Source organism: Micropterus salmoides, unplaced genomic scaffold (genome assembly GCF_014851395.1).
Source record: "Micropterus salmoides isolate LMB-PRFRI ecotype aquatic unplaced genomic scaffold, ASM1485139v1 Ms_hic_scaffold_1, whole genome shotgun sequence".
Classification (NCBI taxonomy): domain Eukaryota; kingdom Metazoa; phylum Chordata; class Actinopteri; order Centrarchiformes; family Centrarchidae; genus Micropterus; species Micropterus salmoides.
The window spans coordinates 2,623,561-2,642,042 of NW_024040040.1; the positions used below are offsets into that span (position 1 = coordinate 2,623,561).

At 40.5% G+C, this 18,482-nt stretch overlaps 2 protein-coding genes and 1 pseudogene across 8 annotated transcripts in view; 2 read left to right on the top strand and 1 right to left on the bottom strand.

Annotated features, from left to right (window-relative positions):
* Positions 1 to 18,482, bottom strand: part of LOC119887775 — an 878,746-nt pseudogene that overhangs the window by 461,254 nt on the left and 399,010 nt on the right.
* LOC119899948 (gastrula zinc finger protein XlCGF57.1-like) overlaps positions 1 to 18,482 on the top strand; it is an 80,657-nt gene that overhangs the window by 53,378 nt on the left and 8,797 nt on the right. For 4 of the 7 annotated variants that reach the window (XM_038715152.1, XM_038715068.1, XM_038715409.1 and 1 more), the window contains one exon: positions 169 to 2,059. The exons of the other annotated variants lie outside the window; for them this stretch is intronic. In XM_038715152.1, coding sequence (XP_038571080.1) covers positions 169 to 1,289 — 1,121 coding nt within the window. In that variant the 3' untranslated portion in view covers positions 1,290 to 2,059. Of the gene's footprint in view, positions 1 to 168; positions 2,060 to 18,482 lie in introns of those variants that run through there. 7 annotated transcript variants of the gene reach the window in all.
* On the top strand, positions 6,695 to 17,993 carry LOC119907773 (aspartyl/asparaginyl beta-hydroxylase-like). Its single transcript, XM_038725491.1, has 3 exons — positions 6,695 to 7,120; positions 13,374 to 13,862; positions 17,232 to 17,993. The coding sequence occupies exons 1-3, from the start codon at positions 6,949 to 6,951 to the stop codon at positions 17,852 to 17,854; spliced, it is 1,284 nt and encodes a 427-aa protein (XP_038581419.1). The 5' UTR covers positions 6,695 to 6,948; the 3' UTR covers positions 17,855 to 17,993.

Genomic DNA, 18,482 nt, shown 5'->3' on the forward strand with positions numbered 1-18,482 from the left:
ATGGACTACTAAATTTCTGGTAACATGATATCTCCACTTCCAAATGTGTTGTACAAAATGTGCATCATTTTCTTTTCCACGTTAAGAAAGTAGTGGAGTCGGTGGTCTAAATGTTTACAAAAAGTTAGTTTTCTAAAACGTGTGTATGCATTTCATTATTCTCTGCAGACGTCCAGCTGCTGTTGGTGAGTAAAGAGGAGGTTCCTCTTGAGCAGCAGGAGTGGAGCCTCAGTCTGGACCAGGAGGACCCACCAGAGCCCCCATACATTAAAGAGGAACAGAAGGAACTCTGGACCAGTCAGAAGGGAGAGCAGCTTCGAGGGCTGGAGGAGGCTGATACCACCAAGGTCACATTCACTCCTGTTCTTGTGAAGAGTGAAGAAGACAATAAAGAGAAACCTCAGTCCTCACAGCTTCATCAAAGACTCACTGAACAGGAGAAAACAGATGCTGATGGAGAGGACTGTGGAGGACCAGAACTAGCTAGGAACTCTGATCCAGATAGACCTTTACAACCAGATACTGAGGATGTGACATCAGAGACCAGGGAACCTCAGTCATGTTTAAATCTTTTGCAAAACAACAGTGGATGTATCACTGGTGAGAAACCTTTCGGCTGCTCAGAGTGTGATAAACGATTCTACACTAAATCAAGTCTGAGACAACACATGAAAATCCACACAGGACAGAAACCCTTCAGTTGTTCTGTCTGTGGTAAAAGATTTTTCGAAAGCTCAGATTTGATCAAACACTTCAGAGTTCACACAGGAGAAAAACCTTTCAGCTGCCCAGTTTGTAAAAACCGTTTCAGTGACAGAAGCAATTTGTACTCTCACATGAAAATCCACACAGGAGAAAAACCCTTCAGTTGTTCTGTCTGTGGTAAAAGATTCGCACAAAGATCAAGTTTGACCAAACACTTCAGAGTTCATACAGGAGAAAAACCTTTCAGCTGCTCAGATTGTACAAAATGTTTCAGTGCCAGAAGCAATTTGTCCAAACACATGAGAGTCCACACAGGAGAAAAACCCTTCAGTTGTTCTCTCTGTGGTAGAAGATTCACAAAACGCTCAAGTTTGACCTCCCACTTAAATGTTCATACAGGAAAAAAAACTTTCAGTTGCTCTGTTTGTAAAACAAGTTTTGATGAGAAAAGCGATTTGTCCAAACACATAAGAATGCACGCCGGGAAGAAACTCTGTAGTTCCAGCCTTTCTGGTAAAAAAAAAAATCAACTCGCCGTGATGCCTTCAAAAAGCATGCTGGTGAGAGCAGAGGAAGGAAATTAAGCTGCAGAGATGCTTTTTGGGCCAATTCCTTCCAGCAGGACTGAAGTACTGACTTTGCTCAACGCTGATGAGTTCAGACTCCAGAATAAGTCGAGCTTCATCTTTTCAGCGAAGACGAAGCCATGTGATCATTTTAATTCTGTTCTTATTTGTGTCACATTATTCGGTCATTTTCCAGGTGCTTCTTGGTATTGCTTGTATTTGTTGATTTAAAATGGATTAAAACTGTCTGAACGTATTTTAAGTCACCTGTACATCACAGTGGTCAACACGTGTTGTTTCAAAATGTGATTTATAAATGAAATGACTTACTTCCTAAACAACACAGGGTATTTCTAAGTGAATGGACTGTCCTGGTCTTGAATCGATTTCTTTGTGTTAAACATGAAGAGCTGATTCTTGAACAGCTCTTACTGTATTTGTGTTATTTCTATCAGATCACAAGTGTTTAGAAAAATTCTGATTTCACACAATTGGACAGCTGATCTGTTTGATTCACCCAGTTGCCTTTAAATGTGAACGTTTACTGCAGTTGTTTTGTTTTGTTGGTGAGACATATGTCTCCAACCGGAGTTTTGTAGAACAGAGACAGTAATGATACAGTTGATGTTGATTTATCATTTGGGAACCCAAATAGTTACGGATCAGTAAGTAATTTATAGATTATCTGATAGTAAGTAAAATAAAATACTTCCATATTTACTGGAACCTTTAAACCGGTTTGTGGATGTTTCATGTGTTTCTCATGATGTTATAAAAGGTATAAACCATGATGCCACTGGTGTGTTTCTGTTACAGGCGTCTTAGAAGTCTGCGATGATGATTGTATTATTTGACCCCACAGACACTCAACATTTGAGCCAGAACAGCCTGATATTGCTGTTTGACAGAACGTCTGACTGCACCAAATAGTTTTAAAAAAAGCTCTGTCCTGAGGCATTTATTAGTTTCTGACTCTGATGGGGGGGAACTGTTCCCAAAAACTGTGTCTCTGAACTCTCACACATGTCGGCTCTTCTATGTGATCTCCTTTTGAATCTAATGCAAAAAGTAATGCAGTATTGTTTCACACTTTGAAAACCCCTGATGTGACTGAACCCCTCATCTCTTCTGAAGCAATGCACTCTAGGCTACTTCTGCCTGCATGCTGGACTCTACTCCATATAAAAGTGTATATAGTTTACTTTTGAATACTTTATCGCTTTGTTTTACATTTAAATGTTTTTAATGAGCCTATGTCTGAAAATTGTGTTTACAGGAGCTGTAACACAGCAGTGGTATTTTACCTTTTTTGTGGGGGGGGGGAGGAAGATCTCAAATTTATTGTATAAAGAATGCATTTCATGTGTATGTTATAGATTAAATGAAATGCAGTATTCCTGAGTTTATAGAATACAGAACTTTTCATGTAATGTTACAAAGCTTTCTTTAACATAGGAAGGTGTAACGTAAACAAAAATAAATGTATACTGCACAACTTCACAACAACAACAATTCATGATCACTTATATTTCATACAAGACTCAAATGTAGGCTCATATTTATTTAAACACACATGTAAAACAAACGCAGCAATAAAGTATTCAAAAGCAAACAGAAAGGTTTCAGTGGGTCGGCAGAAGTAATGTAGTTTAGGGAGGCTTAGAGTTCAGCAACAACTCTTACGGGAGGAGAGATGAGGAGGAGGTGCTGCTGAGAATGACACCCTCTTATAAGATTTAACGTATTGACCTGCATTAAAAAGTAGAACAGCTATCAGGGAGGTGATGATGGTACGACGATGTTTCCCCTGATGTCCATTGGATGGCATACGTCTCGCTGATCTACATTCAGAAACTGAGAAATCCAACTTTTCCACTTTTTCCTAAACATTCCTGCTGACGTTTGTTTCTGTGTGAGGACCAGTTCCAGAAAATTCAGGAATAACAGACATATAAACAAACAAACTGATCTTTCAATAAAATGTAAAAATGACTAGATTTTAAGACTGTAAAGTTTCTAAAGGATTAATTCAGAGGTTGATTCATAGTTCAACTAACACACCCTGCTGTTCTAAAGTGTCGTGCACAACCAACAATACACACACTTTAAAATTAAATGTTATTATTTTGGCAATAGTATAAAATGAATGTCGCTTTGTGTTGTAAAGTGGTGAAGACATAAGGGCGAGTTTCTAAGAGTTTCTTTCTATAAGTTTCACATTGCTGTGCTTCAATAAATTAGATGGAGAATTGTCGCGGTTGAAAGGTTTTTGCTTTCTAAGCTCTATCTATCCAACAATGTCTGTAAAACTCACCTGTGAGACCGTCGGGCTTTGTCAAGAGAGAGGCGACCGATTACTGCATCGACTTCTGTAATTGTTCTTTTATTAATTCAATTCAATTCAATTCAATTTTATTTATATAGCGCCAAATCACAACAACAGTTATCTCACAGCGCTTTTCATAAAAGAGCAGGTCTAGACCGTACTCTCTGATGCTATTTACAGAAGCCCAACAGTTCCCACCAAGAGCAGCACTAGGAGACAGAGGCAAGGAAAAACTTCCTTTAAGAGGCAGAAACCTCGAGCAGAACCATGGCTCAGGGTGGGCGGCCATCTGCCTCGACCGGTTGGGGTGAGAGAGAGAGAGAGAGAGAGAGAGAGAGAGAGAGAGAGAGGCAGCCTACACAATATACACACAGAGGTACAGACAGTGAAGGTAATGTTGCTATAAACTAAATGAAAAATGGTACAGATATTTATAATAGTGTTAATGGTAACCATCGTAATGTTAATGATTATAATAACAATAATAACAATAATAGTAGCAACAATAGTTGTTGCAGCAGAGGGTGTCGAGCAGGAACACGGGGGCAGCAGGTGACCCGCAACCACAGATCCAGACTCCACAGCTCCAGAGCCAGAAAACCTGCAGGAAGTGATAGGAGGAGAGAGGAGAGGACGAGAAAGCACAAGACTACCAGAAAGGGGAGAAGTTGTGTTAGTAACATGCAATAATGGGATGAGGTTGCATACAGAGGGAGAGAAAGTAGAGGAGAGAGGAGCTCAGTGCATCATGGGAAATCCCCCGGCAGTCTAGGCCTATAGCAGCATAACTAAGGGATGGTTCAGGACTCACCTGAGCCAGCCCTAACTATAAGCTTTATCAAAGAGGAAAGTCTTAAGCCTACTCTTAAATGTGGAGATGGTGTCTGCCTCCTGAACCCAAACTGGAACCTGGTTCCACAGGAGAGGAGCTTGATAGCTGAACGCTCTGGCTCCTAGTCTACTTTTGGAGACTCTAGGAACCACAAGTAACCCTGCATTCTGGGAGCGCAGTGCTCTGGTGGGGTAGTAAGGTACTATGAGCTCTTGTAGGTAAGAAGAATGATTTTAAATTCTATTCTGGATTTTACTAGAAGCCAATGCAAAGAAGCTAAAACAGGAGAAAAGTGATCTCTTTTCCTGGTTCCTGTCAGAACAGGTGCTGCAGCATTCTGGATCAGCTGAAGAGTCTTAATGGACTTTTTCGAGCAGCCTGATAATAAGGAATTGCAGTAATCCAGCCTAGAAGTAACAAATGCATGGACTAGTTTTTCTGCATCATTTTAGACAGGATGTTCCTGATTTTCGCAATATTACGTAGGTGAAAAAAGGCGGTCCTTGAAATTTGCTTAATGTGAGACTTAAACGACATGTCCTGATCAAAGATAACTCCAAGATTCCTCACAGTGGTGCTGGAGGCCAGGGCGATGCCATCAGGGAAACTATATCTTTAGATAATGCGTCACGGAGGTGCTTAGGCCCCAGAGCAATAACTTCAGTTTTATCTGAGTTTAACATGAGAAAATTACAGGTCATCCAGGTTTTAACATCCTGAAGGCACATTTGAAGTTTAGCTAACTGATGAGTTTCATCTGGCTTGATCGATAGATATAACTGAGTATCATCTGCATAACAATGAAAGCTTATGGAATGTTTCCTGATAATATTGCCTAAAGGAAGCATATATAAAGTGAAGAGGATTGGTCCAAGGACAGATCCTTGAGGAACTCCATGAGTAACTTTGGCGTGCATGGAGGACTCATCGTTAACATGTACAAACTGAAATCGATCTGATAAATAGGACTTAAACCAGCTTAAGCGGTTCCTTTAATGCCAATGAAATATTCCAGTCTCTGTAATAGGATCTGATGGTCAATGGTATCAAATGCAGCACTAAGATCTAATAAAACCAGTACAGAGACAAGTCCTTTGTCTGATGCAATAAGGAGGTCGTTAGTAATTTTCACCAGTGCTGTCTCTGTGCTATGATGAGCTCTAAATCCTGACTGAAAATCCTCAAATAAACTATTGCTCTGTAGAAAGTCACACAGCTGTTTAGCAACTGCTTTCTCCAGAACCTTAGAGAGAAATGGAAGGTTAGATATAGGTCTATAGTTGGCTAAAACATCCGGATCAAGTTTGGGCTTTTTCAGAAGAGGTTTAATTACAGCGACTTTAAAGTACTGTGGTACATAGCCTGTTGATAAAGATAGATTGATCATATCTAGTATAGAAGTGCTGACTAAGGGTAAAACATCTTTAAGCAGCCTAGTCGGGATGGGGTCTAAGAGGCAGGTTGATGGTTTAGATGAAGAAATTATTGAAGTTAGTTGGTAAAGATTGAGGGAAAACAGTCTAAACATGTATCTGGTTCTACAGCTGTTTCTAAGGTTCCTGAGTTAAGAGATAAGTCGGTGCCAGTTGAGGGCAGGTCTTGGTGAATTTTGTCTCTAATAGCTAGAATTTTATCATTAAAGAAGCTCATGAAGTCGTAACTACTGAGAGCTATGGGAATCCTTGGCTCAATAGAGCTGCGACTCTCTGTCAGCCTGGCTACAGTGCTGAAAAGAAACCTGGGGTTGTTCCTATTTTCCTCTATTAATGACGAGTAGTACGCTGCTCTGGCATTACGGAGGGCCTTCCTATAAGTTTTAAGACTATCTTGCCAAATTAAACGAATTTTCCACTTTGGTGGAACGCCAATTCCTCTCAAGTTTCAGTGATATTTGCTTTAATTTGCGAGTTTCAGTATTATACCATGGAGCTAACCGTCTTTGTTTTAGTATTTTCTTTTTTATTACATGTTTGTTTGAGGCTATCCTAAAATCTAAAGCTGGCTGTAGAATTTCAGGATTTCTGAGATAATATAATAATATATTAATATTTTCACAACTATCAAGGATCTAATTTTTTTGTTGTTGTCTTCACAGAAATATGCTGAATTTCTGGGTATTTCCACCATTGTTCATTTTAAACAGAGATATGGGCCAGTACATAAAAGGTTGGTCACTTTTATTTTGGAAATCAGCACAGATGCGTGGTACCGGAAGTAATTGTACTTCCTGTGCTAACTCTTTCTGTTACGTACGTAGCGGTTCTGTGGATTACAGTAAGATGCAGCCAGAGTTCAGCAGCAGAGCCTGCATGTGAGGATAAACGTGTTTAAGTGGACTCTGTTTAAACTTTCGGGATGTTTCACCTCAGACTCATCTCCTGTTAGCCAAGAATGCTAAAGGAAGTTAGCTTGTCAGCAGGAAGTAGCCGGAGCCGGAGCTCGGCCTCACAGTGTGTATTTTATCAGAGTGAGCTGCGTGTCTGTAACGGAGTGTGTCTGGAGGAAAAGCTGCTGTAAACATGTCTAAAGTCCAAACGCTGAGAGCTTTTGTCCAGCAGCGACTAAGTGCGGCTGCTGAAGAGATATTTGAGCTGTTTGAAAGAACGATAGCAGAGTACGAGGAGGAACTTTGTGGACAACGCAAACTACTGGACGCTGTTTTCAAGCCTGAAGTCCGGTTACACAGAGCAGGTTTGTGCACTTTACTGCTTATTCTCGCTTAAAGGGGCATCATGTGGTTTCCAGCGGCCACTAGCGGTGCGGTTTTAAGATTCCAACCAGGTGTGTGCTCGCTTGAACTCATGCGCGAGCACAACCGGAAACACAACCGCTTTCACGCAGAAATGCCACAATAAAGGCAGAAACGCCGGCATAGCAGGCTGTGGCTTTTCTCACAGACATGTTCAGTGTTCCCGGTGTTCTGACAATATATGCTGCCCTGTAGAGAAATGCTACCTTATGTCTTCCCATTTCCATAAAGTTATAACTCACGGTCAAATATATTATACTAACATTTCAACGGCAGCGTATTCTGATATTTTAGACAAATTATTCTGACCTGACTAATATCCCTTATGAAATAATGCACCGACTACAGAATCATGTACGGAGATGGGGAGCATGTTGAAAAACTATATTATGCCATCTTTATTTAAGACAAACAGGAGTAGCTTACTCTGTTAGACTAATAATGATTTTATTTTATTTTTTGATATTGCTGACGATCAGCCGATGTCTCGACGGCATGCCCAGCAGCAAGGTTGCACAGATTTATGGGCGTGGAAACAAATCACGCTTGTGGGTCATACACATGCGTAGAACCGCTAAGTAGCACATCTCTATAGGTAGCATAAATCGACAGAACACCGGCGGGACAACAAATGTTTGACATGCTGCAGCAGATCATTAAATGTTAAACAATATGATTATTGACAAGTTAGTACTTAGCATTAACAAATTAGGGACCAATGTAACTGTTAAATTTATGCTCTTTATTTAATAGGTTATGTTAGGTTAACTTTATTGTCCCCAGGGGGAAATTCTGCTTGGGCACAGGGCAGTGTAGAAGAACACAAGACAGAACACCTCGACACCACCATCACAAGAGGAAAATATAAACACAGAAGAAAAAGCACATTGTTGACAACATAGTTCCATGGATTAAAATGCTAGTGTGGTTGTTGCACATTGCTCCATTGAACTTAAGTTTGTATAAAGTACATATGTTAAGGTGCTAGTATGTTTGTTGCATGTTGCCCTATCGCATCGAGATCGTGCAGCCCTACTCCGTACCTTTCATTCAGCGCAGCGAGCTGCATGTTGGCTCAATACTCCTGGGGAAAAAAAGGCAGCGTGACAGCAGCTATAGACAGACGGGGAGAACAGAACTAGTTGGAAACTCGGATAAACTCCCACTGCAACGTTACTGTAGTATTTTTATGAGCTGCGGGTTGAAGTAATCCATGCTCGCTACATGGTAACTTTAAATTTACTGCGTTTAGCTGACGTGATACTTCGGCTCAGTCCCATTTCACCCCTTGGCCCTACCCCTCTGTTTTGCGCGTTCACGTCTAGGGATAGGGTGTCCTGGTTCTTGTTGCGATAGAAGGGTAGGGCGAAGGGGGACGGACACATTTCCCCCGAAACACGAGTCAAACTCCAAACAGAGGGCTACGAGAGTTTCCAGATTACAGATGTTTTTTTAGTATAATTTATTATAACCATGGTTATTCTTAGTTTAATGTAATTTCAACGTAATATGGTGATAATGGTGAAAAAAATCACTAATCACCGCTAGCATGTTGTCTCGTTATCTAGCTTTGCTAGTGGTGTTTGCTACCTGGTAATGAAGCTGTGTTTTTAATTTTTTTTGGTGACTTGTTAGATCGCTTGATGTGCGATATGACGTTACCATACGAGAGAGATTACCACAGCGGAGGACGGCATATTGGAGTGTTTTCAATCGTTGTCATGGATAAATCCTGTAAAAACTTGCCACTTCTGTTAATGTCAGAGCCACCGTCAACTACTGATAACGTATCTGGTTCATGAAGGGTTGTTCCATTTTGTAGGGGAATATTTAAACCCCTTGGCCCTTCTAACTCTGTTTCAAGGGCCAAGAGATGCACTCAGAAACAAGGGCTAGGGGCAAAGGTGAGCCTCAGCCATTAGCTCACCTGCTGCTTTCAGTAACTATCTTTACTATCTGTGTATCTTTTACCGGAGGCTCAGCAATGTCAGCACAGCTACATGTACTGGATGATAACGAATCCGTTAGTGAGCTGGACTGAATATTGAAGATTGTTTTGAGACTTTATAAAAGTTAGACCGCAGGAAGTAACTTTACTGTAGTGGATGGCTCTTCCTCTGGATTGCAGTTGCTGTTTTTTGAGAGGGGTCCAACTGCAGACCTCCACTGTCAGGCCGGTCAGTTTTTTACGTCCCCACCGGACGTAACGTGATGCATTCTCGGTTGTTTCGCTACACATCGCGACTGGTTAGCATTATCCAAAACATTGAGTAAAGTCTGAATGCATTGCTCTTGGTGTATGTTTGCCATCGCTACCACTGTCAATATTGTACATCTAAATCACACAAATTACTGAATGTTACACGTGTGTAAATTAGGTTATTTTTAGTTCCACATAGGTAATGTTAGGCTACACCAACGCTGGCTAGCGTTAGCTCCTGAAGTAGCAGGATTAGCTTTTTTCTCCTTTGGAAAACATGAGCTACTCAGACTGTATGAAGCTACTGTGTATTTGTCTTTTGCAAAGCATTTTGAAAGGGTATAGGTTTGCATTTGTCTTAACATGTTGACATCGCTCAGGTTAGTTATTTGTCCAAAAGAAGATAAAATAAAGATCTATATTGTTTAGACCGTTCGGTGTAGCTTTTCACACTTAACATTAGACTTTGCTGGCTGGATGTATTGATCTTAGTTGAATTGAAGTTTATGTACTACAATAGTGTTTCGTACCCTTTCCTTAAGAAAGTTTCCCCCCTGTCCTGCATGATTTAATCTCTCCCTGCTTCAACACAGCTGATTGAAGCAGCTTCAGGATTCATAACGAGTTGATAGTTTGAATCAGCTGTTTTGGAGCAGTGAGATATTTAACACACAGGGTTATTTTAACAGTTATATACATAAAGACACTCCTCACACAGCCACTGTTGGCATATCCTAATTTGCGTGATTTAGATGTACAAATATTGATAGTGATAGATATTTTGATTATATTTTTAAAAATATTTTGGATCATCAGTCACTGCTGCCAACTCCTTTTCTAACTGCGTAATATGTGTGTGTACAGTGAATAAAGTAAAAGTATTATTACAGTAGGCTATTGTCTCCACTCATCTTTAAAAAGTGGATATTTACAAAATTATCGATACAGCTATACATGTTGTATTGCATGTGTGTTCATTTTTACGGATTGTGCAGTTTGGTAGTCCACATAGTCCAGCAGGGTTCTAGTTACTGTCTGAGCTCTTAATCCTGCATCTGTGGGGGTCAGTAATTCATTTACCAACCATAACAACCATTATTTTTAATCACATCACATCATCTGAATCTCTTTTGGTCTGACTGGCTTCATCACATAAACCTTTATTGTTGTTTTTATTTATTTACATGGAGTTTATGTCGGAGTCTGTGTTTTATGGTGTTAGTGGACTGCATGTTGTTAGCTGCGGTGTTGTTGCTGTAGTACGAGAGAAAACAGGTGTGTGCTTCATTTCTAAGTGAGTTTTGAGCCCATTGACAAGAAGGCAATGAAAATTCAATTATTAATAAGTAATTTTTTTTTTAAAAACTTCATATAGCATCTTTAAGCCTACTTTACTGCAGTAAAAGTACTAATACTAGTACTAATACATTCTGTGAAAATACTCCCCTTAAAGTTCTGGATTAATATTCCTAATGGATGAATTTGGATGTTTAAGGTCATTTTAACTATGCGCCCTCTGCTTTATATCTGCATCTTCAAAAGCCTTTGAATTTACATACGCAGTGCTACAAAAAGATGATGTTAAATGAAACCAAAAAATGTTATCAATCAATCAAAATTTATTTATAGAGCATGTGAGCAAGTTTTATATTTATAGGCATGTATCAGCTCAGAGATTTAGGGTGGGGCAAGGTCATTAAGACACTTTAAATGCAAATAAAATAATCTTAAAATGGATCCTATGCTGTACAGCCAGTGGAGTGAGGCTAAAATGGGGGAAATGTGCTCGTATTTACGCGTTCCAGTTAAAAGACGAGCTGCAGCATTCTGTGCCATCTGGAGGCGAGCAATAGAGGACCCACTGACACCCACGTACAGTGCATAACAGTAATCCAACAGAGTGGTAACAAAAGGCGTGGATTACTGTTTCAAAGTGCGGCCTAGAGAGAAATGGCTTTATTTTGGCCTATTGCCTCAATTGAAAAAAGCTTGTTTTTACGACCTTGTCCTTATCTGTCTGTCGAGCTTACGGTCAGAGTCGATTTTAACCCCAAGGTTAGTGATCGTTGATTTGATGTAGTGACTCAAGGAACCTAGATTGACACAGTAGTGCCACCAAAAAAAAAAATCACTTCTGTCTAGCTTTCATTCAGACTTTAAAAGTTTAGAGCCATCCAAGCCTTTATGTCTTCAAGACACTTAAGTAACGGTCCAACGGTTTCATTCTTTTTAAGAGGCATATAGATCTGAGTATCGTCTGCGTAACAGTGGAATGACATACCATGCTTCCTAAGTATGGAACCAAGCGGGAGCAAATAATGAGAGAAAAGAAGAGGGCCTAATATTGAGCCCTGTGGGACCCCACACGAGAGAGGAGCAGAGGAGGACACAGACTCTACACAGCTGATACAGAAACTTCTACCTTCAAAGTAGGACCTGAACCATTTGAGTGCAATGCCCTTGATGCCCACCCACCGCTCCAAACTGAGAGATCAGGATTTCATGGTCCACTGTGTCAAAGGCAGCAGTCACATTAAGAAGCACAAGAATAACACAATCCCCTGAGTCAGTAGCTAAAAGGATATCATTAAAAAAAATATAATACATATATGGTTTGTTCTTTGATTATTTTCTTTCAAAACCAAATCAGATAAACCAAAAAAATAAGCCGTATTGAGTTTTTTCTGTTTTAAAACCAAAATGGAAAAATATTGATTTTGATATTTAATGTGTCGAACTAGTGTAGCAGTAAAAATTTAGAAAGTTCTACGGTGCAGAGAGCCTCCAGCTGCAAGAACACATGGACTGTGTTAAATCAGGAGCTCAGACTTCATCCAGCCAGAGGGCACGACCACTGACCGTCCAGTATGCCGGTTCCCCTGGCAACACAACCCATAGTAGGGCTAACGGAGGGGGAGTGGGGGGCTGGAGTGTACAGAGCGAGGGAGAGGAGGCCTGGCCGTAGCCTCGAGAAAAAACTTGATGAACATATTCGGGTATTTTTTTTATATCTCTCAGGTAACCAGCTGCTTCAGATCATCCCAAAACAAAATGCTTCCTGGATGCTGACGTACTTAAGCTAGAAACTGGAGAATGTTGAGTGTTTGAGTGGCTCCTAGGCAAAGCAATGCGCCACAACAAAGTTGTTTTTGCTCTAGTGAGTTTGAACCCAGCTTGACACGATCTTATAAAACAAGTAGCCTACATGTCCTTTAATTTCTTTTTTCATATGTGGCTGTAACTGAAGCTAAAGGGCTTCCCCCACTGCGTAGTATTACGCTATAGGGATCCCCAGTGTGTTACAAACTGACGAAGATAGGCCTTGACCATGCGTCCATATGTGACGAGTCAGGGGAGTGAGAACGGGTTGTAGGAATATAACACCGGTCAAAGATAGAACAAAGCTCTTGAAACCTCATCTCTTCTGAGAACAAATTCCTCTTATAACACCTCTAACTCCTAACCTCTAACATGCACTTCCTGTGCTCTTCTTCTTCTATCCCCTACAATGATCTTGTATTGATTGCACTTTTTGTTAACTCTTACTTCCTTCCCTCGGTATCTACCCCATTGATGTGATATGTACTGTGAGCTCTTACTAGTATTTAGTGTCAGTTGGAGATCTGTAGTTGATGCTTGTATGTTGTTCCTCAAATGTAAGTCGCTTTGGATAAAAGCGTCTGCCAAATGAGTAAATGTAAAATGCAGCTCCTTTGTTTTTTCCGATTCGGTTTTCAAATGAAATAATCAAAGAACGAACCATATACGGATTCCATATCCATATCACATTTATTGTTTTGTTTTTCTTTTTTACCGTGTTATTGAATTGGGTATTGAGAAAAGTGGAATTTCGCTGGTATTGATATTGACTACTATATTTCTGGCAACATGACATCATTCTTTTTTACATGTTTAGGAAAGTAGTGGGGTCAGTGGTTTGAATGTTTTAATGTTTTGTTTTCCAAAACTTATATGTATTTCATTATTCTCCGCAGATGTCCAGCTGCTGTTGGTGAGTAAAGAAAAGGTTCCCCCTGAGCAGCAGGAGTGGAGACCCAGTCTGGACCAGGAGGACCCACCAGAGCCCCCAAATACTAAAGAGGAGAGGAGTCCCAGTCTGGACCAGGAGGACCCACCAGAGCCCCCACACATTAAAGAGGAACAGGAGGAACTCTGGACCAGTCAGGAGGGAGAGCAGCTTCGAGGGATGGAAGAGGCTGATACCACCAAGTTCACATTCACTCCTGTCCCGGTGAAGAGTGAAGAAGACAATGAAGAGAAACCTCAGTCCTCACAGCTTCATCAAAGACTCACTGGAAATATGGAAACAGAAGCTGATGGAGAGGACTGTGGAGGACCAGAACCATCCAGGAACTTGGATCCAGAGAGACATTTACAACCAGATACTGAGGATGTGACATCAGAGACCAGGGAACCTCAGTCAGGTTTAAATCCTTTGCAAAACAACAGTGGATGTATCACTGGTGAGAAACCTTTCAGCTGCTCAGAGTGTGATAAACGATTCCAGTATAACTCAAGTCTGAGACAACACATGAAAATCCACACAGGAAAGAAACCCTTCAGTTGTTCTGTCTGTGGTAAAAGATTTGCACAAAGGTCAACGTTGACCGAACACTTCAGAGTTCATACTGGAGAAAAACCTTTCACATGCTCAGTTTGTAAAAGAAGTTTCAGTCTCAGAAGCAATTTGTCTGTACATATGAGAATTCACACAGGAGAGAAACCATTTAGTTGTTCAGTTTGTGGTAAAGTTTTTGCACGAGGCTCACAGTTGACCTCCCACTTTAGAGTTCATACAGGAGAAAAAACTTTCAGCTGCTCTGTTTGTAAAAGAAGCTTCGGTACCAGCAGCAATTTGTCCAGACACATGAGAATTCACACAGGAGAGAAACCATTTAGTTGTTCAGTTTGTGGTAAAGTATTTGCGCGAGGCTCACAGTTGACCTCCCACTTGAGAGTTCATACAGGAGAAAAGAGCAAGACCTGGCTCAACACTGATCAGTTCAGAACTGTGACACAGAGTCCAAAATAAGTCGAGCTTCATCTTTTCAGCGAAGATGAAGCGACATAATTGAATTCTGTTTGTCACATTATTTGGTCATTTTCCTTGTGCATTTTGGTATTGCTTATATTTGTTGATTTAAAACTGTCCGAAAGTATTTTAAGTCACCTGTACATCACAGTGGTCAATGTGTTTGTTGTTACTGGACTCCAAGACTGAAGCAATGCACTAGGCTACTTCTGCCTGCATACTTGATTCTACTCCATATAAAAGCGTATGTAGTTTAAAGAGGTGGTATTCTGCTCCTTTTCAGGTTCAAAATCTTATTTAGGGGTTGTACTAGAACAGGTTTACATGGTTATGTTTTTGTCATACTGCACATTGCTGCAGCTCCTCTTTCACCCAGTTTAATACCTGATATTCAACTATTTCACAAATAGAACCATTTTATGATATTAGCCTTCACCGCTGTGTTGAGGTTTGTGTATTCATTGTAATTTCCGATCATAGTACAGGCTACTAAAGCTTACCATTAGTAGCCTATAATATTAATACCTGTTGGACAAAACAGCCATTTCATTTTTGTGGGTTGTTTTCAGTTATTAAATTATTGTGTAAGAAAAATGCTCTACGTGGTGATTAGTCTGTCATTTGTTTATGCAAATGCTAACTTCACAATAATAATAATAATAAACTGTGCATACAGAACAACAAGTACAACATTTCTAAAGTTTGCTGTAGCGCCTCAACCTTTTTTTGTCCCGCCTACTTCAGGCTGTGATTGGTCGGTTCACGAAAAGTGACTTTGACGAGCAATTAACGCACACGGCCGCATGAAAGGCTCCAGGTCTCCATGCGGAGATTAGCGGGCAGGAGGAAATTGCTTCATTGATCAATAATTGGCAATAATACCGCATACCTCGCTGTAAGCCCCAACAAATTACCGCAGGGGAAATTACTGTGACAGCCCTAAGAGTAGTGAGTTATTCATTTATAAGAAATGTATCGTTCATATGTAACGTTTTAACTGTGCGCTGTAGAATAACGACATGAGATTAAGATCCAAATACATATTTTTTTCTACCAGGGCAGTAAACACTGGACCTTTAAGTTAGTACTTGCTACATTCACATATTGCTATATTTTACACATGCAGCTGGCGCTGGTTTTATTAGCCAGCTGCTGCGTTGGTTTGACTGCGCCTGAACGGTTCGCTACGAAGCAGGCGCTAATGGGAGAGATGACTTCTTGTGAAGTAGTATCGAAATTTCTCAAGTAGAACGAGTACTGCATTCAATCCTTTTTACTTGTAAGCTTCAGCATCGACTGCGGTCTCAGATGTTCGTCATTGTTAAAAGTTTCTTGCCACAAGCTTGGCTTTCTGTTTGTTTTGCCTTCTGATATCCTTCAACACTACTCTGTCACTTGGCACTGATTGATCACTGCCCACCATCCTATCAATTCAACGCTTTTGTGGCGCAGCAGCATATCAGCTGATTTTCTTCACAGAGCCTCCGGCTGCCTATAATCAGATGTAATCGGTGTGATCGGCTGGAACTGCAGTCTTTCTTTTCCTTTGCTTGCCTGAGTGTGTTGTGTAGTTTAGTGATTTGTTTAAGCTGACTCCTTACTTGTTTCTACTTTATTGGAAGAAGTTTGCGACTCACCCCTAAAGGAAAAAGCTTTTGCAGAGCTCTTTCAATTCAGTTTTTCAAGATTTATTGATCCAAAGTTAACACAATTGTTCTCTGTGGTTGACTTTCAACGAATGTATCAAAACCTTATACTCCTGGTGTGGATGATGTGATTAGAATGAGGAGCGATCTGATACAAGTTTGCAGTTACAGTTATTTCAAACAATAAATAGAAAAGACAGTAGATCACCTTGATTGTCCATTATGATGATGATGATAATAATAAAAAAACAATCAACTATTATGGCTTCAGTAGGTGGCATTTTATGCGAAGTTGAAGTACTCTGTTGGTATCGGTATCACTGTAAGGGTATTTGTTTCGGTAGGCCAACTGGTATCGTAAATCTTTAAATGACATCCAGCCCTATTGTGAGTTAAGTTTCCAATGAGGTCCCCAATCCCCCAAAGTCACTCCCCTCCAACTTGCAATGTTTTTATCCAGGTTTGTTAAAGACGTTTTGGTTTAACAAATGGTCAGAAATAACAAGAAAATGCATAGGTTTTGGTCATAGGGTAACTTGTTGCCTTTACTGTAACATGTTGAGTCAGAGGATGTGAACTACGATCTAATGAGACAAGTACAGAGATTCCTTAGATTGATGCATTTAGGTCATTAGTAATTTTCACCAGTGCTGTCTCTGTGCTATGATGCACTAAATCCTGACTAAAATCATCTAATAAACTATTGTTATGTAGAAAGTCACACAACTGATTGGTAACTGCTTTTTTAAGGATCTAAACCTCTTTTGCACCAGCCCTGTTTTCAAGCGGTCGTGATGTCCAAGATAACCAAAAAACTGAAAAGGCAAACTCATCAATTGGCAATGTGAAAGGAGTAAAACGCTTATTGGTAATGGACACATACATTGGTCGTCCTGGAAGTTGGTGTCCTGGTTGGAGCTGTTGTAAATCACCTTGGTACTGTATTCCCTATTGTCAAACTGCCGTCCATCGGTCTGTGAGACTGTTTTTCCCAGTGACTAACTGGCCAACGAATTGTCTTTGCCTGACTGATGTCTTAGTTCAGTGTTAGAAGGCAGTCTGAAGTCTACGCAAGTAGTGGTGTCAGTGGTTTATATGTTACCAGGATGTTACAGTTTTTTAAATATGAGTATGCATTTCATTATTCTCCACAGATGTCCAGCTGCTGTTGGCAAGTAAAGCAGCAGTTCCTCCTGAGCAGCAGGCGTGGAGCCCCAGTCTGGACCAGGAGGACCCACCAGAGCCCCCACACATTAAAGAGGAACAGGAGGAACTCTGGACGAGTCAGGAGGGAGAGCAGCCTCAAGGGCTGGAGAATGCTGATATCACCAAGTTCACATTCACTTCTGTCCCTGTGAAGAGTGAAGAAGACGATGAAGAGAAACCTCAGTCCTCACAGCTTCATCAAAGACTAACTGAACAGATGGAAGCAGAAGCTGATGGAGAGGACTGTGGAGGACCAGAACCATCCAGGAACTTGGATCCAGATAGACATTTACGACCAGATAGTTCAGACTCCTCTGAACCTGAGACTGATGATAGTTTTGATTGGGAGGAGATCAGGAAATCTCAATCGGGTTCAAACCCTCTGCAAAACAATGAAGTACCTGTAAGTGATGTGGAATGTAATACTGGAAAAACATCACGCAGATCCTCTAAATGTTCTACAAGCTTTGGCAACAAGAACATCTGCAGGAACACAATGAACTCGAAACAGCAGAGAATCCATTTAGTTGCTCAGATTGTGGTAAAAGATTCCTCTGGGAGAGCTCCTTAATGGATCATATGAGACTTCATACAGAACGAAAACGTTTCAGCTGCTCAGTGTGTAAAAAAAAGTTTCAGTTTAAAGAATATCTTGTGAGGCACATGAAAATCCACACAGAGGAGAAACCATTTAGTTGTTCAGTTTGTAAAAAAACTTTTAAATATAAATCTACAGCTGTGGATCATATGAGACTCCATACAGGAGAGAAACCTTACAGTTGTTCTGTCTGTGGTAGGAGATTCGCACAAAGCTCAGGTTTGAGCTCACATTTAAAACGACACACAGGAAAAAAACCTTTCAGCTGCTCAGTTTGTCAAAAAAGTTTCTATCAAAAAACCTGTTTTTCCCGACACATGAGAAATCACACAGGTCATACACAAGAAAAACCTTTCAGCTGCTCCATTTGTAAAAAAAGTTTCCGTGTAAGAAGCACTTTGTCCACGCACGTGAGATACCACACAGGGGAGAAACGCTTCAGTTGTTCTGTCTGTGGCAAAACATTTGTCCAAAGGGCAGATTTGGGCAAACACTTGAGAGTTCATACAGGAGAAAAACCTTTCAGCTGCTCAGTTTGTAAAAAAAGTTTCAGTCAAAGAAGCAGTTTGAAAACACACATGAGAGTCCACACGGGGCAGAA

What these genes read in the sequence shown, in the direction of transcription:
- LOC119907773 (XM_038725491.1), top strand. Translation starts at nt 6,949, where the DNA reads ATGTCTAAAGTCCAAACGCTGAGAGCTTTTGTCCAGCAGCGACTAAGT. An exon ending in AGTCCGGTTACACAGAGCAG is followed by an intron (nt 7,121 to 13,373) that starts GTTTGTGCACTT and finishes TATTCTCCGCAG; the next exon opens with ATGTCCAGCTGCTGTTGGTG. An exon ending in CAACAGTGGATGTATCACTG is followed by an intron (nt 13,863 to 17,231) that starts GTGAGAAACCTT and finishes TATTCTCCACAG; the next exon opens with ATGTCCAGCTGCTGTTGGCA.